The sequence below is a fragment of the Pseudophryne corroboree genome, chromosome 5, assembly GCF_028390025.1.
Source record: "Pseudophryne corroboree isolate aPseCor3 chromosome 5, aPseCor3.hap2, whole genome shotgun sequence".
Lineage (NCBI taxonomy): Eukaryota > Metazoa > Chordata > Amphibia > Anura > Myobatrachidae > Pseudophryne > Pseudophryne corroboree.
This window is the reverse complement of record NC_086448.1, coordinates 452,292,496-452,314,384: the sequence shown is the minus strand read 5'-3', so window position 1 is coordinate 452,314,384 and position 21,889 is coordinate 452,292,496. Positions and strand designations below refer to the sequence as shown.

The 21,889-nt window shown below is 41.4% G+C and overlaps 1 protein-coding gene across 3 annotated transcripts in view; it reads left to right on the top strand.

Annotated features, from left to right (window-relative positions):
• GABBR2 (gamma-aminobutyric acid type B receptor subunit 2) overlaps positions 1 to 21,889 on the top strand; it is a 1,221,295-nt gene that overhangs the window by 568,886 nt on the left and 630,520 nt on the right. For all 3 annotated transcript variants that reach the window (XM_063922929.1, XM_063922931.1, XM_063922932.1), the window contains one exon: positions 21,315 to 21,416. In XM_063922929.1, coding sequence (XP_063778999.1) covers positions 21,315 to 21,416 — 102 coding nt within the window. The remainder of the gene's footprint in view (positions 1 to 21,314; positions 21,417 to 21,889) is intronic.

Genomic DNA, 21,889 nt, shown 5'->3' with positions numbered 1-21,889 from the left:
AAACATATGCTGTAGAAAACAGGGATAAGACAGTGCTTTAGAGACATAGGTAATGTAGCACTTGTATGAGAAAAAAGAGGTAGACAGTGAAAAATTAGCAGAGAGATCTAGAAGAATTATAAATTGGTTATGATCTATTGGATTAATAAAGATGAAATCATTGATTTTGGTAGTTCTATCTCTGTGGAGTATTTTTGAATAAAAAAATCAGCATGTGTGGGGCAGATGTAGACAAACCTTTCCATAATCACGGAGTGACATGGGAACTAATAGATGGGGTGGTAATCTGAGTGATAGTTTGAGTCAGAATTTGTTTCTTTAAGAATTCTAGCAAAATCACATGCTTGAATAGTGATGAAAGCGTGTAAAGTCAAATGGACAGCTAGTAATGTAGGAAGATAAAACATTAGATAGTTCATCTTCATTTGTGGAATCAAATGAAGTGAAGGTGACAGAGAATGCAGGGAAGGAATTGATCAAGTTGTTGGTCAAGAAAGAGTATAACATTTCATGACTGATGAGGAGTTTTGAGTAGTTTCGTCTTTAACAGATTGTTGAGGTTATTTGATAATAGAGATCATAGATGGAGGTAAGTTTGTAGTGTGGAAGAAATTTTGAAAGGTAGTTGTTTATACCCAAGAAATGCTGCAGACTCAACAGATCTGTGGGAGTAGGCATGTGTTGGATATCCTGTTTCTTTTTAGGATCCAGTTTGCCACCCCCTTAAGTTAGGAGATAGGAGATAACCAAAATACATGACATCAAACACCCTGAAATGATACTTGTCAGGGGTTAACTGAATATGAATTTCATATATTCTTTGGAGGACCTTGCAAAGGCACATGTCATGTTCTTTAATGATGCAACCCCAATCAAAGATGCCATCCACAGTGATATCACAAGGGTATCCCTTGAAGCTATGCTTCATGTAGCGTTGGAATACTTCACTGCCAGTGCAAATGCTATAGAGCATTTGGAGGAAGACATACCTGCCCACAGATGTCATGAGTGTTGTGAGCATGGATGATTCCTTGTCCAGTTTGATCTGTAGAATCCACATTTGGCATCCAGTGTCATAAAAATGTTTGCATTAGGCTTATCAGCTATTACTTGCTCCACAGTTCTGAGAAGTTGATACAGCCTCAATAGAACTTTGTTCCAATGGACAAGGTCAATGCAGATTTGCACAGAACTGTCTTTTTTCATGGCAGCAAACCTAACTTCTACTACTGGAGCAATGACGCCTAATGCTGTCATACGCTTTACCTCCGCTTTGACTTTGTCCTTGATGGCCAGAGACACATATCTGGGAGCACATACTATGGGAAAAATTGCCTAAAATAATGCATATGATAAGTGTGTAAGAGTTTCCCAGTGGAATTACAATTGAACAGATCAGGAAAGTCTTTTAGCTCTGGAACACCCTGTTGAATGACATGTACTTCAGCAATTTAAGTTATTATCCCCAATTTGATGCTGTCCAGTAAACCTAGGAGAGCTTTAAAATAACTGTCCCCTATGTGAAACTGCAGTGGGAAGTTTGTGAATTGCAGCATGGCCACACCCATGATCTTGATTATCTGACCACATAAGCTATTAAATGTGAGAGCAGTCAATAGGTGTTTTGGGGTTTCTGCACTGGAGATGTCCACATGATAAGATGTTCCACATGGTGTTAGTGTTAATTTTATTTTGATGCCATTATTTGTCTCTTTTTCTGTTATGGTGGTAAATATTTCACCCTTTTTGGCCCTATGGTCAATACTCTCAAAGTAGAGACTGGTGTCTGTGGAATTTTGTGATGGAGCATCTACAGTGTGAACTCGTTGTGGTGTGCTGCTGAAACATGTGGTGTAAGGTTATCCATTACAGCAGTGTTTCTCAGACTGTGCCGTGGCACCCTGGGTTACCTCGGGACACTTGCAAGGGTGCCTTGGATCGGTGGTACAGGATCTATTAAAATTATTTATGGTCAATGTAATAAGTAAAACCAGTGCTGGTGGCTGTCAATCATCAATTATGTGGACAAACAGAAGTGCTTCACCACATAACTGAACCTAAGGATGACCTATAAACACAATTTAGTTAATTTAATATCTCTTTCTAAATTTCACAATAAGAAACTTTTGGTAGGGCGCCATGATTCAAAATACTGTAGGGCGCCATGATTCAAAAAATTTTGGGAACCCCTGCATTACAGCATTTATTGAAAGCAGAACATATGTGGTGATCATAGGAATGGTGACTGCTGCAATTCACACAGAGTGTTTGTTGGTGCAGGTCGCATACATAGAACTTTTAAACTCCATTGCCATTTCATTAGACTGCTCATGCAGCATGCAAATGTGTATAGCAAAGTCATTTCCTTCTCCAATAATAAGTGTGCACGACATATCATGTAGTGTATGTGCCATTCCTTCTTGAACTTAAGCCATGCGCTTGTGATGGCATCATCAAAAACCAGTGTCGGCGACCTTGTGCATTTACAGCTAGACATCTGACACCATGTAAAGTGTGACTTTTTGCAAATCACCACAGGACGCAGGAGAGCAGTGGAGTGTGTCTTTATTCTGAACTATGGCTGCAGAGGCACTTCCTGAATAACAAGTGGGTGACAGTGATTCCTCCATCAACAGATTATACAACACATTTATATGATTTGGAAAGTAGAGGAAGACAGATGATGTGTAAAGTACTTTACCATATACCGGTTTTCAAAGAGAAATCATTTTCTGCCTCAGCTCAAGTTCTCTTCTTTCATCCACAGTCAATTTAACAGATAGTCAGCCAGATATTGGGGGTAATTCTGAGTTGATTACAGCAGCAAGTTTGTTAGCAATTGGGCAAAACCATGTGCACTGGAGGGGGGTCAGATATAACATTTGCAGAGAGAGTTAGATTTGGGTGGGTTATTTTGTTTCTGTGCAGGGTAAATACTGGCTGCTTTATTTTTACACTGCAATTTAGATTTCAGTTTGAATACACCCCAACCAAATCTAACTCTCTCTGCACATGTTATATCTGCCCCTCCTGCAGTGCACATGGTTTTGCCCAATTGCTAACAAAATTGCTGCTACGATCAACTCAGAATTAGGCCCATTGGCAACTTACAAAATGTCATGAAAACCAGCCAAAAATACCCCTTCTCAGTTTCCTGTAGGTATAATTATGTTCACAGTAAGTAACAAAGTAACAACCAAAGAAAATAGAACAAAAATATCTATCGGTATCAGGATGCTAGGTCGATATGGATAAGTCAATAGGTCGACCACTAAGGCAGGCATTATATCGACATGGTTAAAAAGTCAACATGGATAAAAGGTCGCCATGTCAGTGGTCGACACCGGAAAAGTTCGACATTACTTTTTTTTACAATTTGTATTTTTTTTTTTACTTTTTTCATACTTTACGATCCACGTGGACTACGATTAGAAATAGTAACCTTGCCTGAACCATGCGAAGGGACGCAGTGCACTAATTGGGGTTCCTGGTCATTGTATGGAGTAAACAACACCAAAAAAATATATATTGTTTGTCCACTTTTTCCTGAGTCAACTTTTTCCATGTCAACCTTTTTTGTGTGTCAACATTGTGCCTGTCAACCTTTTGGGGTTGACCTAGACACTGTCAACCTTTTCCAGGTCGACTTAGACAGCAATACCCCTATCTATCTATCTATCTATCTATCTATCTATCTATCTATCTATCTATCTATCTATCTAAAGTATGATCTTTATTGTGCTGTTTGATATTTCAGATAAAAACGGAAAGTTGTGTTACTTATATGAACCAAGTAATTTTGACATTTTGGCTTCATCTAGGGTGCACCATGCAATGTTAGAGTGTCGGAGTCAATTAAATTCAATTTAAATATACCCTTAAACCTAATTGATTATGGGACAGTTGGTGGTCTCATGCCCAAACGAACACAAATGAGCATTTCAATCACCACATCTAATTTATTTCCACGTCACATAATAGAATATACAGTCAGAACAAGACCCTTCAAGACTATATTTTTCAGCAATAATAATTCTAAATACAAACCATTAAAAACAAATACTTTATCTTACACATATTCAAATACTCATTGCCACTCAAATCTTTTATTTCTCACTAATCACTAATAAAAATGTATTTCTAGATTTAACCATTTCAAGACCTGTGTCCCTAGCACATGAATCCATCTAATTTCACTCCCCAATTCACTCCTTCAACCTTCAATGATCCCTAAACACTTATATCCCAAAATATTCATTATTGTGGCCATCAATTCTGTTTTTTATTAAAACATTCTGATAAGTTCATACAGATGTAGCCACACTTATTGTGGCTGTGCCTAGTCGTGGTTGCGACTATGTCACCTGCAGTGCACATGCCAATGTACATGTGCAAATAGTCACACCCGCGATGCATACATATTGCATTACCTATTTGAGGGTGCATATAGGCGCAGATAGTCATTGCTGCGATGCATATGCACGTTCGTACACATCGCGGCAACGATGAGCCTGGCTACATCTGAAACTGAAACTTTATAAATGGCAGATTACATCTTGCATGACACATTTATCTGCCTGTTAAGATCAGTAATTCTGCTTGCACTTCCAAATGCTGTGTTAATGTGTGGGAGCTGCTGGGACCCGTTACGGTGAGTTTTGTGCATCATTGAGCCAGCCTCTATAAATGCAATCACTTTACTTGTGGGTTTGGGACTCACCCATTCTACATTGATTGTGCACTCTTAAGGTCCATACACATGGAGCGATATAGCTGAGCGATTTTGACCATATAGTCAAAATCGCTCAGAAAGTTAATGCATATCGCTCTGTGTGTACACAGCCAGCGATAGCGATGCGCGTCCCCGCCAGGTCGCTGCTAAAAATAGACTGTGCAGGCAAGTCAATTTTGGCTAGGTTGCTGGAAAAGAAAAAGTATCCCCTTGCTTAAATGAGTTAGCCAAATCGCTGGTAAAGTTAGTCAAAATCACTGGAAAAGTTAGTCAAAATCTGCCACTGCCAGTTCAAGGTAAAATGCTCAGTAAAAATCTGTCATAGTTAAAAATCTCTCCGTATGTATGCACCTTTACTATGCATCTACAGATCCCTCTCCATTTACTAACCGTTGGCTTTGTGAATTTGGTTGGTTTTCTATCAGTTTTGGAAACCGACCAAAACTGCAAATTTACTAAAGAAAAAAACAATGGGATTCTAAAAAAACTATGGAATACTTTAGAACATTGTAAGAACAATTGATACTTTTATATAGGTTACTATACAGAATCACCCAGATTTACTAACGATCGGTTTGTAAAACAACCAAAAACCAACCAAAAACCGATGGCAAACACACCCAAATAATAGACTACCAACTGACAGGCGTGTTTGAACAAAGCGCTTATTAACAACTTTTTAACATGCCTTTCCTTTGTGTGTTGTTTTTGTAAAACTAAAATTACAGTAATATTACCTCATATAGGATAGGTGCTTGATGGACATCTACACCGACAATTGTTTAAAAATAAAATATACAATTGAAACCGTATCACCCTAGGGGTACATAGAAAGCTTATTATTGGGGGATCTGTGATTGTGCTGCATCTTTGTACGAAGGTGCTGAGATTAGCAAAGCCACTGGTGGGAGTATTGATACAAATCCTGCTGGCTGAGATATTTGTATATTTTCGCACAGTATCTGCATACGAAATCATGATCTAAATCAGGCCCCATACCTGGGGCTTTTTTATAAGGGGTTTGTGGTGTACTGTAGAAATGGCATGTGGTATATAGTAAACAACCAGGAAGTGTTGGCCTGTTTGTAGTCTATTTTTGGTCAGTTCTGTTCTATGTTTTGTCAGCTTTCATTGGAAATGTACAGTAAAAACAGACGACAAAACTGACCAGTTGGTTTTCAATTGACACTGAAAACAGATGGTAGTAAACACTGATTTTCTAGACACAATGGCGATAACCTCCAATTTTGGTTGATTTTGGTTTAGAAAGAAAACGGTTGGTTAGTAAATATACCCCTTAGTATCTTTTGCATAATGAAGCTGATAGGCTACAATGGCAAACTCCATCTGGAGAAACTTGGAAATGTCATCATTTTAGCATAAAAACCTATGGGTAAGGCCAGATTAAGGGTCAAATGGGCCTGGAGCTTAAAATGTTAAAAGGCCTATACTGAAAAAGGGAGGAGGTGTGACCAGTGGTGTGTGGGTGTGGCCACCCCGTGTACACCCCGTTTTACTACATGATCACTCCCAAAATCTTCCTAAACAAGTAACAATACAAAAATTGCATAATTTGTGAGGAAAATAAAAAATACAATTTTAATACTTATGATGATGGGCATATTTTTATGTGGAGGCCTGGAGCTGTAGCTCCATCCGCCCCATTATTAATATGGTTCTGCCTATGGGGGATACTTTTGTGACTGAAAAAGGGGACCACAGCAGATATCTCTGATACCTACTGTGGTCCCCATACATTCATCCAGTGCATCCCTCATTTTTGTGAATATACAGTACCACAAATATTTTTAATAACTATGCCCCTAAGTGTTTTATAAAGTAGAGAATTAGACTGAATTTCATCTTATTCTATTGAGCAACTGACTTCTCTACCACAGTACTTCTTGTGCATGAAGTTACTACAACACATCTGGGATTAGAAGAGAGACTTGCAGCCTGCACCACTTTCCTTCATGGAGTAGGGCAGAAAGCGTTGCATGATTTCTTCCTATATAATTACAGCAATTAAGGGATTTGTGGACAGGCTCTGTTATACAAATTTGTGCTGCATCAGTTGCATAATGGTTTTTTTTGTCTCACATGTGTGAACACACACTTTTTATTATAAGGTGGGGCCAACAGGAGCAGCAGGTTGACAGCTGGAACTTCCCCTGCACGATTATGTTGTGCTTGTTACAGGGGCCTATACATCACAGGAGTACTGGGCCAATTTTCCATTCTTAGGATGCCTGGGTCAGGGATTGGCTAAATCCATAAAGTTGGAAATCCTCGATTCACCAATTCCGACCCAAAAATTAGAGGAATTGGTGAGTCTGGGATTTTTAACATCTAGTATTTTGCTAATCCTCCAACATATTGCTGATCATTAGAGTCTGCCAATCAGTGGAGCTGCTTGGCATTGGCAGAACAGGGAAATAGATGTACAGATACGTCCTCATACATCTAGCCTCAATACAACATGCATCATGAGATGCCGGGCATGAGTGAGCCGCAAGGTCCCATGCAACTCTGCTAGGGTCGGGCATCTTTTTTTGTCAAAATGCGTTTTAGTTGCAACCTGATGCAACTAGGATGCACCAGAAGACTAGGCTGATTAATTTGATATATGACACTTGTATATCAGTATGTGACTGAGGGGGAGATGTACTAAGCAGTGATAAAAGTGGAAAAATTAGCCAGTGGAGAAGTTGACCATGGCAACCAATCAGCATTGACATAACATTTATAATTTGCATACTATTAAAATATACAGAGCAGCTGACTGGTTGCCATGGGCGACTTCTCTACTAGCTCTCTTCTCCACTTTTATCACTGCTTAGTACATGTCCCCCTGAGCCTGTATATGGAGCAGAACAGAACTTATATTTGAAAAAAGCTGCGGCTGCTATATCGTATCGCTTCCTATGTATGAAAAATCACAGTTAGGTGCTGGTTGGCTGGCAGTTTATCACTTTCCATTTTTTCTCTCTGTAAGCGATAATGCATCTAGCCCACAGTCACACACAATATACAACTGTCACATATCAAATTAATCAGCACAGTCTACTTGTACCTCATAGCTGCATTGTGTTATGGCTAAGATGCAAATTCAGCAAAACAGACACAAAAAAGACACCCAACAATAGCAGAATCTCATGGGACCTGGCGTGCACTGCTACTGTATGGGCAACATCCCCACTTCTAAAAACCTACACTTTAGTAAATATTCCCCATAGACTCTAGTGAAAGTTCCAATAATATATAATAAATTAAATTTTTCAGAACTGTGGAGAATTCAGATATTCCTAATTTTCTGTGTAGATTATTTATCAAACTTGACAACTGGAAAAAACAAACCAAACAAAAACAAGGTACAGTATTTGCAGGATATAAAAACATCTTATATATTAAAAAGCTGTTTCATTTATTACTTGCCGACTTTTATTTGCTACTCACTGAGAGAGCTGAAAGAAGAGATGCAGCTGACCATTTAGAGGTGTTGGCGTGGGGGTGGGGCTGGGGCTGGACTCTTCTTGTCTTTAGGCCATGCCCCCATCACTGCAAAATTTCATAAATAGCAACTACGTAGAGAAGTGGAAAAGAAAAGAAACAACAAAGAAAAATGATTTCTCTGCACTTTTCTCTATACTAAATATTAAGAGTTGATATTTTATGCTTTCTGCGGTGGCTAATAAGGGGTACATTTACTAAGCAGTGATAAGAGCGGAGAAGTGATCCAGTGGAGAAGTGCCCATGGCAACCAATCAGCACTGAAGTAACATCTATAATTTGCATACTGTAAAATGATACAGAGCTGCTGATTGGTTGATGGGGAAATATCTCCACTGGCTCACTTCTCCGCTCTTATCACTGCTTAGTAAATGTACCCCTTAGTTTACTAAGTAGACCCCTTAGTGTTTTCTTTCATGGCAAACCTATAAATACTGTAGAAATAAAGCAACTAAAGGACAAGTTGTCACTTGTCTTTCCATGTTAATTCACTATGTCATATAAAGTGTTCCAAAACTAGAGTCATTTCATAGAGGTACTGTAGTGACAATATTTACATGATGTATTATTTGCTATTTCTCTGTGTGGCCAAGTGTCATTATTCATCTTTCATTTCCACTCTCCTACTGTATGTGCTAACCTTTTTAAATAGGTTAAACACTGAAGAAACACAGTAAGGTTGCAGAGCCTGACAGATGCATATCAGTCCATCACACTGCCAACAAACTGATTATCAGGCAATCCTCTTCAAATGTAATCACTTTAAGCCATCCCTGTGAATTGCTAACTTTTTAATTCAGCTCACTGTCTTTCCACTAATCATGAACAACATTAGTAATTATAATAGGTAGTTTCAGAATGTAATGGAAATATATCCACATAAAATATTAGATAGACAGACAGACAAACAGACAGACAGACAGACAGACAGACACACACACACTATATTTATATATATACATACATACATACATACATACATACATACACACACGCACGCATGCACGCACGCACGTACACACTATATACACATAAATACACACACACTAGTGTGGCTAGTAGATGCAGAGATACAGTAAATGGTAGGCTAGCTTGTACTGCATAGTACTTTCTTTTTAAAGTATATTAATTTAATTTTTAATAATAATAATAATAATAATACAAGAAAACAAATGAAAAAATTAATATACATATAAATTAAAATATAAGTTTCAAAACAACGAAATCTTCAAGAGTACATGAGCACATTAAAGTTTTAAGTCATCAGGTTAAGATATATATATGTAATAAGCAAGCATACAAAACTGCACGGTTCAATAACGCAAAACCAAGTAGCAATCAAGAGCCACAGCTATGCAGCATCAATAACCTTACACAAGGTGGGTTACGGACTGGCGGAAGCATAATCCCGACCGCCGGAACTCCCGAATGAGGACGTCACGGCGCGCTGAAAAGGAAAGCCGCAGGGGGAGGAGAGGTTAAATTTAGGCTGCGTGGGGAGGGCTAGGGTTAGTCTGCAGAGGGGGGGGGGGGGTAGATTTAGGCTGCGGGCGACATTGTAGGACTTGATTTGCACAGGTGCAGAAACCATCAGAGATTTACGTGAATGTCGAAATTCTGCACATCTCTGAATCAGGCCCTTAGTTTGGTTGATTGTCATATGAAAGTGAGTGCACTGCCGTGTCCATAGGAAAAAGCGGCTGCAGAAGCATTTGCCTCAGATTCAGGACCTGTAAGTGCAATTCTTTCAGCCCTTTGCTACACTAAGGGTCTGATTGAGTAAAGATTGCAAACTCTGCTTAGTAGCAGAATTTACAAACCTTGTGATTGCATGTTGGGGGCCTCCCATCGCAGGGCAAGGCTGCACAGCATGCTGACTGCCCCCTCCCCCCCATTCAAGCAGAAACTGCAATCTCACTGAAACTCTTGCTTGATCGCAGAAATTAGGGCTGCCTCCTGCTGCTGCAGCTTGAAGTTGAAGTTGGCGCACCCGTCGGCAGTAACATTAGAATACCGCCGGCGGGCACGATAGGGGACAGTTGGGGGGACTGAAGATTTGAATCCGATCCCTTATGCTTAGACAGGCAAAATGGGTGAGAGAAGACTATAAAACAAAAAAACATATTCACATCAAGAAGCATATATCATACAGGTGCTCAACCCCTGGTATAAAGCCCCTCCCACAGATTCTTTCACTATTAGTCTGGCTGCTGTGATCTTCATTATTACATTAAATTAATATTTCAAATCATTATGACAGATAAACATTTGATTTTTATTAAAGGAAGTGGTGAACCTACATTTTTGGGACCCTGAAACTTGAACTGTTATGGGGACCCCTTCACAACCAGACACAAAAGGGCAACATCCAACAAGGTCCAAATGGCCTTGCTGCCCTTGCAAGGATCTAAAGGTCCAAATGGGAGATAATGGGGTGGAGTACTTTAAAATGGGCCATACAGTGAGCCCATTCCCACCAGCAACTTCTTTAATGGAGTTGTTCCTTGGCAGATCACCACAATTTTGTTTTGCTCTTATGGGTGACACCGGCACCAGCAACAGTATTCCGCACCATGAGAAAGTCTGCCGAGCTGATGTGGTGAGTGATAGGGTGAGAGTCTGCGTGGCAGATGTGGTGGGTGACAGGTAGTGATGAGCGGGTTCGGTTCCTCGGAAACCGAACCCCCCGAACTTCACCCATTTTACACGGGCCCAAGGCATACTCGGATTCTCCCGTATAGCTCAGTTAACCCGAGCGCGCCCGAACGTCATCATACCGCCAGATTCTATATATATATATATATATTTATATATATATATATATAAATATTCTGGATTGGCTGCCACTTCCATTCTCAATAAATTATCTGCCATGGTGTGCGTAGATAGTATATCTATCTATCTATGTGTGTGAGAGAGATACGGGTGGCACTCCACGGATTTGAAAATATTGTAGATTGTGTAGTTGTCTAAATTATTTTCAAATCCATGGAGTGCCGCCCGTCTCTCTCTCTCTTACATGTTGTATGGCTTTTTGTTGATCCAGAGGAAGGCACCCAGGTACTTTAGCACAGCGTTTAAGTGGAGTTCCGGCCAAATTGCATTGTGTGTGTGTGTGTGTGTGTGTGTGTGTGTGTGTATATATATTTACATATATATATATATATATATATAAATATTAGTGATGAGCGGGTTCGGTTCCTCGGAATCCGAACCCCCCCGAACTTCACCCATTTTACACGGGTCCGAGGCATACTTGGATTCTCCCGTATGGCTCGGTTAACCCGAGCGCGTCCGAACGTCATCATCCCGCTGTCGGATTCTCGCGAGATTCGGATTCTATATAAGCAGCCGCGCGTCGCCGCCATTTTCACTCGTGCATTGGAAATGTTAGGGAGAGGACGTGGCTGGCGTCCTCTCCGTTTATTAATGTTGCTGCAAATATTTGTGCTTATTGCTTAATTGTGGGGACTGGGGAGCAACTGTATTATATAGGAGGAGTACAGTGCAGAGTTTTGCTGATCAGTGACCACCAGTTTTATCCGTTCTCTGCCTGAAAAACGCTCCATATCTGTGCTCAGTGTTCTGCATATATCTGTGCTCACACTGCTTTATTGTGGGGACTGGGGACCAGCAGTATTATATAGGAGGAGTACAGTGCAGAGTTTTGCTGATCAGTGACCACCAGTTTTATCCGTTCTCTGTCTGAAAAACGCTCCATATCTGTGCTCAGTGTGCTGCATATATCTGTGCTCACACTGCTTTATTGTGGGGACTGGGGACCAGCAGTATTATATAGGAGGAGTACAGTGCAGAGTTCTGCTGACCAGTGACCACCAGTATTATACGTTGTCTGCCTGAAAAACGCTTCATATCTGTGCTCAGTGTGCTGCATATATCTGTGCTCACACTGCTTTATTGTGGGGACTGGGGACCAGCAGTATTATATAGGAGGAGTACAGTGCAGAGTTTTGCTGACAGTGACCACCAGTATATATATCAGTATGGTACGGAAGGCCACTGCTCTACCTACCTCTGTGTCGTCAAGTATACTATCCATCTAGATTCTATACCTGTGGTGCATTTTAGTTTTGCAGTTTGCTGACAGTGGCCACCAGTATATATAGCAGTACGGTACGGAAGGCCACTGCTCTACCTACCTCTTTGTCGTCAAGTATACTATCCATCTAGATTCTATACCTGTGGTGCATTTTAGTTTTGCAGTTTGCTGACAGTGACCACCAGTATATATAGCAGTACGGTACGGAAGGCCACTGCTCTACCTACCTCTGTGTCGTCAAGTATACTATCCATCTAGATTCTATACCTGTGGTGCATTTTAGTTTTGCAGTTTGCTGACAGTGGCCACCAGTATATATAGCAGTACGGTACGGAAGGCCACTGCTCTACCTACCTCTTTGTCGTCAAGTATACTATCCATCTAGATTCTATACCTGTGGTGCATTTTAGTTTTGCAGTTTGCTGACAGTGACCACCAGTATATATAGCAGTACGGTACGGAAGGCAACTGCTCTACCTACCTCTGTGTCGTCAAGTATACTATCCATCTAGATTCTATACCTGTGGTGCATTTTAGTTTTGCAGTTTGCTGACAGTGACCACCAGTATCTATAGCAGTACGGTACGGTAGGCCACTGCTCTACCTACCTCTGTGTCGTCAAAGTATACTATCCATCTAGATTCTATACCTGTGGTGCATTTTAGTTTTGCAGTTTGCTGACAGTGACCACCAGTATATATAGCAGTACGGTACGGAATGCCACTGCTCTACCTACCTCTGTGTCGTCAAGTATACTATCCATCTAGATTCTATACCTGTGGTGCATTTTAGTTTTGCAGTTTGCTGACAGTGACCACCAGTATATATAGCAGTACGGTACGGAAGGCCACTGCTCTACCTACCTCTTTGTCGTCAAGTATACTATCCATCTAGATTCTATACCTGTGGTGCATTTTAGTTTTGCAGTTTGCTGACAGTGACCACCAGTATATATAGCAGTACGGTACGGAAGGCCACTGCTCTACCTACCTCTGTGTCGTCAAGTATACTATCCATCTAGATTCTATACCTGTGGTGCATTTTAGTTTTGCAGTTTGCTGACAGTGACCACCAGTATATATAGCAGTACGGTACTGAAGGCCACTGCTCTACCTACCTCTGTGTCGTCAAGTATACTATCCATCTAGATTCTATACCTGTGGTGCATTTTAGTTTTGCAGTTTGCTGACAGTGACCACCAGTAGATATAGCAGTACGGTACGGAAGGCCACTGCTCTACCTACCTCTGTGTCGTCAAGTATACTATCCATCTAGATTCTATACCTGTGGTGCATTTTAGTTTAGCAGTTTGCTGACAGTGACCACCAGTATATATAGCAGTACGGTACGGAAGGCCACTGCTCTACCTACCTCTGTGTCGTCAAGTATACTATCCATCTAGATTCTATACCTGTGGTGCATTTTAGTTTTGCAGTTTGCTGACAGTGACCACCAGTATTTATAGCAGTACGGTACGGAAGGCCACTGCTCTACCTACCTCTGTGTCGTCAAGTATACTATCCATCTAGATTCTATACCTGTGGTGCATTTTAGTTTTGCAGTTTGCTGACAGTGACCACCAGTATATATAGCAGTACGGTACGGAAGGCCACTGCTCTACCTACCTCTGTGTCGTCAAGTATACTATCCATCTAGATTCTATACCTGTGGTGCATTTTAGTTTTGCAGTTGCTGACAGTGACCACAAGTATATATAGCAGTACGGTACGGAAGGCCACTGCTCTACCTACCTCTTTGTCATCAAGTATACTATCCATCTAGATTCTATACCTGTGGTGCATTTTAGTTTTGCAGTTTGCTGACAGTGACCACCGGTATATATAGCAGTACGGTACGGAAGGCCACTGCTCTACCTACCTCTGTGTCGTCAAGTATACTATCCATCTAGATTCTATACCTGTGGTGCATTTTAGTTTTGCAGTTTGCTGACAGTGACCACTAGTATATATAGCAGTACGGTACGGAAGGCCACTGCTCTACCTACCTCTGTGTCATCAAGAATACTATCCATCTAGATTCTATACCTGTGGTGCATTTTAGTTTTGCAGTTTGCTGACATTGACCACCAGTATATATAGCAGTACGGTACGGAAGGCCACTGCTCTACCTACCTCTGTGTCGTCAAGTATACTATCCATCTAGATTCTATACCTGTGGTGCATTTTAGTTTTGCAGTTTGCTGACAGTGACCACCAGTAAATATAGCAGTACGGTACGGAAGGCCACTGCTCTACCTACCTCTGTGTCGTCAAGTATACTATCCATCCATACCTGTGGTGCATTTCAGTTGTGCGCAGTATATATAGTAGTAGGCCATTGCTATTGATACTGGCATATAATTCCACACATTAAAAAATGGAGAACAAAAATGTGGAGGTTAAAATAGGGAAAGATCAAGATCCACTTCCACCTCGTGCTGAAGCTGCTGCCACTAGTCATGGCCGAGACGATGAAATGCCATCAACGTCGTCTGCCAAGGCCGATGCCCAATGTCATAGTAGAGAGCATGTAAAATCCAAAAAACAAAAGTTCAGTAAAATGACCCAAAAATCAAAATTGAAAGCGTCTGATGAGAAGCGTAAACTTGCCAATATGCCATTTACGACACGGAGTGGCAAGGAACGGCTGAGGCCCTGGCCTATGTTCATGGCTAGTGGTTCAGATTCACATGAGGATGGAAGCACTCATCCTCTTGCTAGAAAAATGAAAAGACTTAAGCTGGCAAAAGCACAGCAAAGAACTGTGCGTTCTTCTAAATCACAAATCCCCAAGGAGAGTCCAATTGTGTCGGTTGCGATGCCTGACCTTCCCAACACTGGACGGGAAGAGCTTGTGCCTTCCACCATTTGCACGCCCCCTGCAAGTGCTGGAAGGAGCACCCGCAGTCCAGTTCCTGATAGTCAAATTGAAGATGTCACTGTTGAAGTACACCAGGATGAGGATATGGGTGTTGCTGGCGCTGGGGAGGAAATTGACAAGGAGGATTCTGATGGTGAGGTGGTTTGTTTAAGTCAGGCACCCGGGGAGACACCTGTTGTCCGTGGGACGAATATGGCCATTGACATGCCTGGTCAAAATACAAAAAAATCACCTCTTCGGTGTGGAATTATTTCAACACAAATGCGGACAACAGGTGTCAAGCCGTGTGTTGCCTTTGTCAAGCTGTAATAAGTAGGGTTAAGGACGTTAACCACCTAGGAACATCCTCCCTTATACGTCACCTGGACCGCATTCATCAGAAGTCAGTGACAAGTTCAAAAACTTTGGATGACAGCGGAAGCAGTCCACTGACCACTAAATCCCTTCCTCTTGTAACCAAGCTCCTGCAAACCACACCACCAACTCCCTCAGTGTCAATTTCCACCTTACACAGGAAAGCCAATAGTCCTGCAGGCCATGTCACTGGCAAGTCTGACGAGTCCTCTCCTGCCTGGGATTCCTCTGATGCATCCTCCTTCACATTCTCCCGCAACTGGGGGTGCGAGGAAAAGGCTAAGAATTCCGAGCCCACCCGCTGGCGGTGATGCAGGGCAGTCTGGAGCGAGTGATGACATCTGGTCCGGACTGAAGGACCTGCCAACGATTACTGACATGTCGTCTACTGTCACTGCATATGATTCTGTCACCATTGAAAGAATGTTGGAGGATTATATGAGTGACCGCATCCAAGTAGGCACGTCAGACAGTCCGTACGTATACTGGCAGGAAAAAGAGGCAATTTGGAGGCCCTTGCACAAACTGGCTTTATTCTACCTAAGTTGCCCTCCCTCCAGTGTGTACTCCGAAAGAGTGTTTAGTGCAGCCGCTCACCTTGTCAGCAATCGGCGTACGAGGTTACTTCCAGAAAATGTGGAGAAAATGATGTTCATCAAAATAATTTATAATCAATTCCTCCATGGAGACATTCACCAGCAATTGCCTCCAGAAAGTACACAGGGATCTGAGATGGTGGATTCCAGTGGGGACGAATTAATAATCTGTGAGGAGGGGGATGTACACAGTGAAAGGGGTGAGGAATCGGAGGATGATGATGAAGTGGACATCTTGCCTCTGTAGAGCCAGTTTGTGCAAGGAGAGATTGATTGCTTCTTTTTTGGTGGGGGCCCAAACCAACCAGTCATTTCAGTCACAGTCGTGTGGCAGACCCTGTCGCTGAAATGATGGGTTCGTTAAAGTGTGCATGTCCTGTTTATACAACATAAGGGTGGGTGGGAGGGCCCAAGGACAATTCCATCTTGCACCTCTTTTTTCTTTCATTTTTCTTTGCATCATGTGCTGTTTGGGGACAATTTTTTTGAAGTGCCATCCTGCCTGACACTGCAGTGCCACTCCTAGATGGGCCAGGTGTTTGGTTCGGCCACTTGTGTCGCTTAGCTTAGTCACACAGTGACCTTAGTGCGCCTCTTTTTTTCTTTGCATCATGTGCTGTTTTGGGACAATGTTTTTGAAGTGCCATCCTGTCTGACACTGCAGTGCCACTCCTAGATGGGCCAGGTGTTTGTGTCGGCCACTTGTGTTGCTTAGCTTAGTCACACAGCAACCTTGGTGCGCCTCTTTTTTTCTTTGCATCATGTGCTGTTTGGGGACTATTTTTTTGAAGTGCCATCCTGCCTGACACTGCAGTGCCACTCCTAGATGGGCCAGGTGTTTGTGTCGGCCACTTGTGTTGCTTAGCTTAGCCATCCAGCGACCTCTGTGCAATTTTTAGGACTAAAAATAATATTGTGAGGTGTGAGGTGTTCAGAATAGACTGAAAATGAATGTAAATTATGGTTATTGAGGTTAATAATACTATGGGATCAAAATTACCCCCAAATTCTATGATTTAAGCTGTTTTTGAGTTTTTTTTGTAAAAAAAACACCCGGATCCAAAACACACCCGAATCCGACAAAAAATTTTCAGGGAGGTTTTGGCAAAACGCGTCCGAATCCAAAACACGGCCGCGGAACCGAATCCAAAACCAAAACACAAAACCCGAAAAATTTCCGGTGCACATCTCTAGTGACAGGGCAACATCTTTATTATGTTTGCACGAATCACTGGAAAATGGCTATGGTGGCCATTTTCCCAGTAATATTTGCAGGCCTGCAGCCAGTGCTGTGCAGATGGAGTGGTAAGTATAATAAAATGGGTGCAGGGTGTGCACATGTTGCACCCATAATAGATATCCCAGTGTGGTGCGGGCGGGCGTGACACGGCATGGGGTCATGGTGTTGGGAGTGACAGTGTAAGTGGCGTTTACGGGGGCATGGCATTCACGGCTATGCCACCCGGAACCTCCGAATGAGGATGTCATGGCCCGCAGGAGAGGTAAGCCACGGGGGAGGGTATGTTAGATTTAGGCTGCAGGGGGAGGGATATGGTTAGGCTGCGGGAGGGAGGGTTAGGTTAAGGCTGCGGGGAGGGGGAGTTAGGTTTAGGCACCCTTTGGGAGGGCTAGCTTTAGGCTGCAGTGGGGTAGGTTTAGGCTGCTAGAAGGGAAAGCTACAGTTAGGGGGCCATTGGAAGAAGGTAAGTATACTTATTTCAGATTCAGAACATTGGAATGCGCAGTCAGTATTCTGAATGCCGGCATCCTGACTGCCGGCATTCCAATTACAACCCCACCGCCCCTATACAATGCCGCTATTACAGGCGGGACTATGATGATGCAGCGTAAATCACAGAGCTAGGCTCCCGCTGTACTAAGCAAAGTGCATCCAGACTGTAATAACAGCTATGCTGTACTAGATGCCTGGTTGCCATGTTGGTATTGGCGATATAACCATACCGTATATAAAAACAAGAGGTGAAAATCAGATTTTTGGTCTAAAACTGCAAAAGCAAGACAAATGATGATTCTATCATCAAAATCGACTTATTTTAATAACACACAAAACTCCATTGATTTGTTGAAATTTTCACTCATTAAAAAAAAGTTGCTTCAGGGCCCCTTCAGGATTAAGCTTCATTAGTTTCATAGTAAATCTGTCCCTGATTAAAGGGTAAGACAACCAATGTTTTACTGTTTTTTTTGTTTTGTTTTTTGTTTAAAGCTGTTTTATCCACCTCTGCGACGTTCAGAAAGGTGCAGTGTTTACAATGGATTTTCACTGTGAGCAGAAAGCAGCAGTCACCTCTGCCCTGTGCTCCTGCTTTCCTGCTCCTACTCTGCCATATCATAGGGATCTATTCATGTAGAAAATGAAAATGTCACTATTCACTACTGTAAATATTGCATCTGTTTGATATGATATATAGCTGGTTTGATGTGACATATAGCTTTGTTACAGATATGTGTCCTCATACATCTTTTCTGCAGTCACGCCAAACAGCCCCTCTTGTCACACCAATGCCTCTGCACAGTGCACCTACCCCTTCCCCCATCCCCTCACTGAGTCATCTGAGCACTCATCTCTGGCTCTTGTTGAACATAAATAATTTGAATTGGTCCTCAAACACCAATCCAAGGAACCCCTACAAGTGCCCTGAGGCACCCCAGGGTGCTTAGGCACATAGTTTGAGAACCACTGGGCTAGACCCATACACAATAAAATCATTTGACGTGACAACAGTATAATCTGTAAAAAAAATTAACAAAATAAGCGGATATATGTCCAAATAGTAAACTATAATATGGTGAATGCAAGAAATAAGTATCAGCATACAATACATGAGTAGACCATAATTATCACCATGCAAATTACAATTAATTCTGCACAAATACAATATTGTTAATATATACTAGGGGGCTGATTTATCAACAAGTTTTCTCATACAACATTTTTAAAACGGTGCTCCAGCCAATCAGCTACTAACTGTCATGTGTTTGAATAGAGTTGATTGGCTGGAGCACCATTTATCATACGCAACGAGTTTTAAAATTTGTTGCGCATGATGAAACTCCTTGATAAATCAGCGTCTAAATTCCTATAAATAATTTTACAGTGAATAACCAGTAAACTGCGTCTCTCTTGTCGATCAGGACTCACTTCTTAACCTTGGCTGTTGCACTTCTCTGATTATTACTTGGTAGAAAATGCAATTCCTAACCTACTGTCACACATTATATTTTGAATGTATGCAGTATTTCTCACATATACAGCATTTGTACATAATAGCAAATAGAATCACTTTTATAATATGTTATAGCAGCACTGATAAAATGATAAATGGGAGATATGTTTGTCCCAGGTTTCTGGCCAATGCATTTTAAACTGCCAGGAAATGTCTGTCCTGCTAAATAGACATGATTAGAGTTTGGGCTTTTCGTAAAAGCCACAAATGGGTCCTGGCAGTGTGGATGTGAGAGAGAAGGGAAGGCTCCATTCACAAGGCCCATTTCGGGTCTTTAGGCCTTCAGCCTGTCAGCAGGCTAATGAGTGCTTGGCTCAGGGTCTCACTAGATGGGGAAACAGGCAGCAGGCCTGTTATGAGACACTGTGATTTACTGAATGTCAGTACAGTGCAAATGCCTATGTATGCGGTAGGGGCATTAGGTCCTACCACTTTGAGAGAGGGAACATATTTTGTTCAATTAGTGGCCAGACGGGCTAGGATTTATTTTAATGTTTTGTTTTTGTACTGCACAATAAAACTAGCCACGGCTAGACTGCACGGAAACCTTGGACTGGTGTGCTGTTTTCCTATCTGCTGTGTGTTTAGAGGTTCCCATCCACCTATGGAGAGGTCACTCCTAACCTGATCTCCTCACAATTAATATGCAGAATACCTTAATTATCCCAGAATGACATGTCATTTATTTTCTAACTGATCACAGTGTTCTTTTGTTAGAGTATTCTCTTACTAGTTCGTTACTGTCCTATTACATACATGTATTTATAATCCACAATAAGGCAAAAGTTAGCATACAATGCTGTTTGTCCTGCACACACAGAAAAATGGAATCTGTACTTTAAGGGAGAGTAATATCAGGTGTGACAGGAATTTTATCATCTCTCCCTGTAGATGTGTTCAGTACAGAACTGGAATTATCTTGAATTGCCTCTGAGCATAGATACACTCTTTGTACATGCAGCTATTTGAGCTTTTCTTTTGTTTTTTAATACATGTGTATGATCCCCTAAGTGTGAGCTATAAACTGCAAAATATTCAGGCTTGCTTATGTGAACAAGTGCACTTAAATATCCAGAAATCACATCTGGTTTCTGCACATTATATTAATATATTCTGTGCCTTGATTTGTGGGTAAACATAGGCTACAGAAGTGTCCTCATATATCTTGCCTTAATACCCCAAGCAGTGGGAGATGCCTGGAGGGAATGAGTTGACAGGCCTTGTGCAATTCCGTTACCGTTGGGCGTCTTTTCCTTCCAATAATACGTCTTAGACGAGATGCGACTTGGACGCCCCAAAAGACTGCATCTGTTGTATTCCCTCGATCATTTTTATCCTCATTTGGTCACTACTATTATTACTTAATATCATTATTATTATTTCTATTGCACATCTATCATGTTTATAGAAGAATTACAGCCTGATCTCATTACACTTTAAATAATACTTTAAAAGTCATTAAAATGGTAATGTCCTTATAAAGCCAGCATTGCCTACCATATTCAGTATGACCTCCTTAGAATCCTGTTACACAATGTTTGATTATTATGACCACGTGCCAGAAGATTAATTAAAGGCCACCTATGATTTTTTAACGATTAGTGACACCGTGCATAAATTTCATAATTACCATTAATAAATTGCTTTCATAAATTTTAACAGGTTGCTGAACGTAGATCTGGCAAAATGTAAAAATCAATCATATGCGTTACAGAGATCTAACGTTTTTTTTCTCAGCAGCTTCATTTTATTATGCTAAATAGTCTTCTGCTATGATGATCTCAATGAATTGTTTTAGAGTCCTGTAAAAAGAAAATGGGACCATTAATCATACTGTATCTATGTACTTTATCAAGATAATACTATGCAGTCCATCTGCTCTCAACTAGCAGTCACCACTTTTCCATTTAGCCTCTCTTTTTATTTCCTGGCAGGTGAGAAATGACTTAACCGGTGAACTGGAAGACTCCGATATCCAAATAGCCGACACTGAAAGTTTCTCCAACGATCCATGCATCAGTGTGAAAAAGCTTAAGGTACAGTATTCACACAACATTTTAAGATGGAGAATGTTTTGAAATTAAACTGGGCAAATTAACAGACACATTAACAGACCAAGGTCATAAAACAACTTCTTATTAAAATGATTTGATGAAATATAACTTATTTATGATTTGATTAAATGTACCTTATGTTCCTTAAATTCTACTGTAAAGGTGAGTACACACTAGGACGACTCACAAATGATGCAATGTCATTAGTGATGGGACCCAGCGGGGGTGCAGGTATCGGCAAGTGCATACACACTTGCTAATGCCAACAGTGATGAGCAACGGCGCAGGAAGGGGGGGGGGGGGCATGCTGCATTCGGCAGGTCCAACAGGGGATGTTGATGATGACACACAGTAGCACGCATCATCAGCGATATAGTGCATACACAGTGTACGATAACGTGAACGATGTGTTCGAATCGGGCACATCGTGCTGATATTGTCCTATTGTGTACACA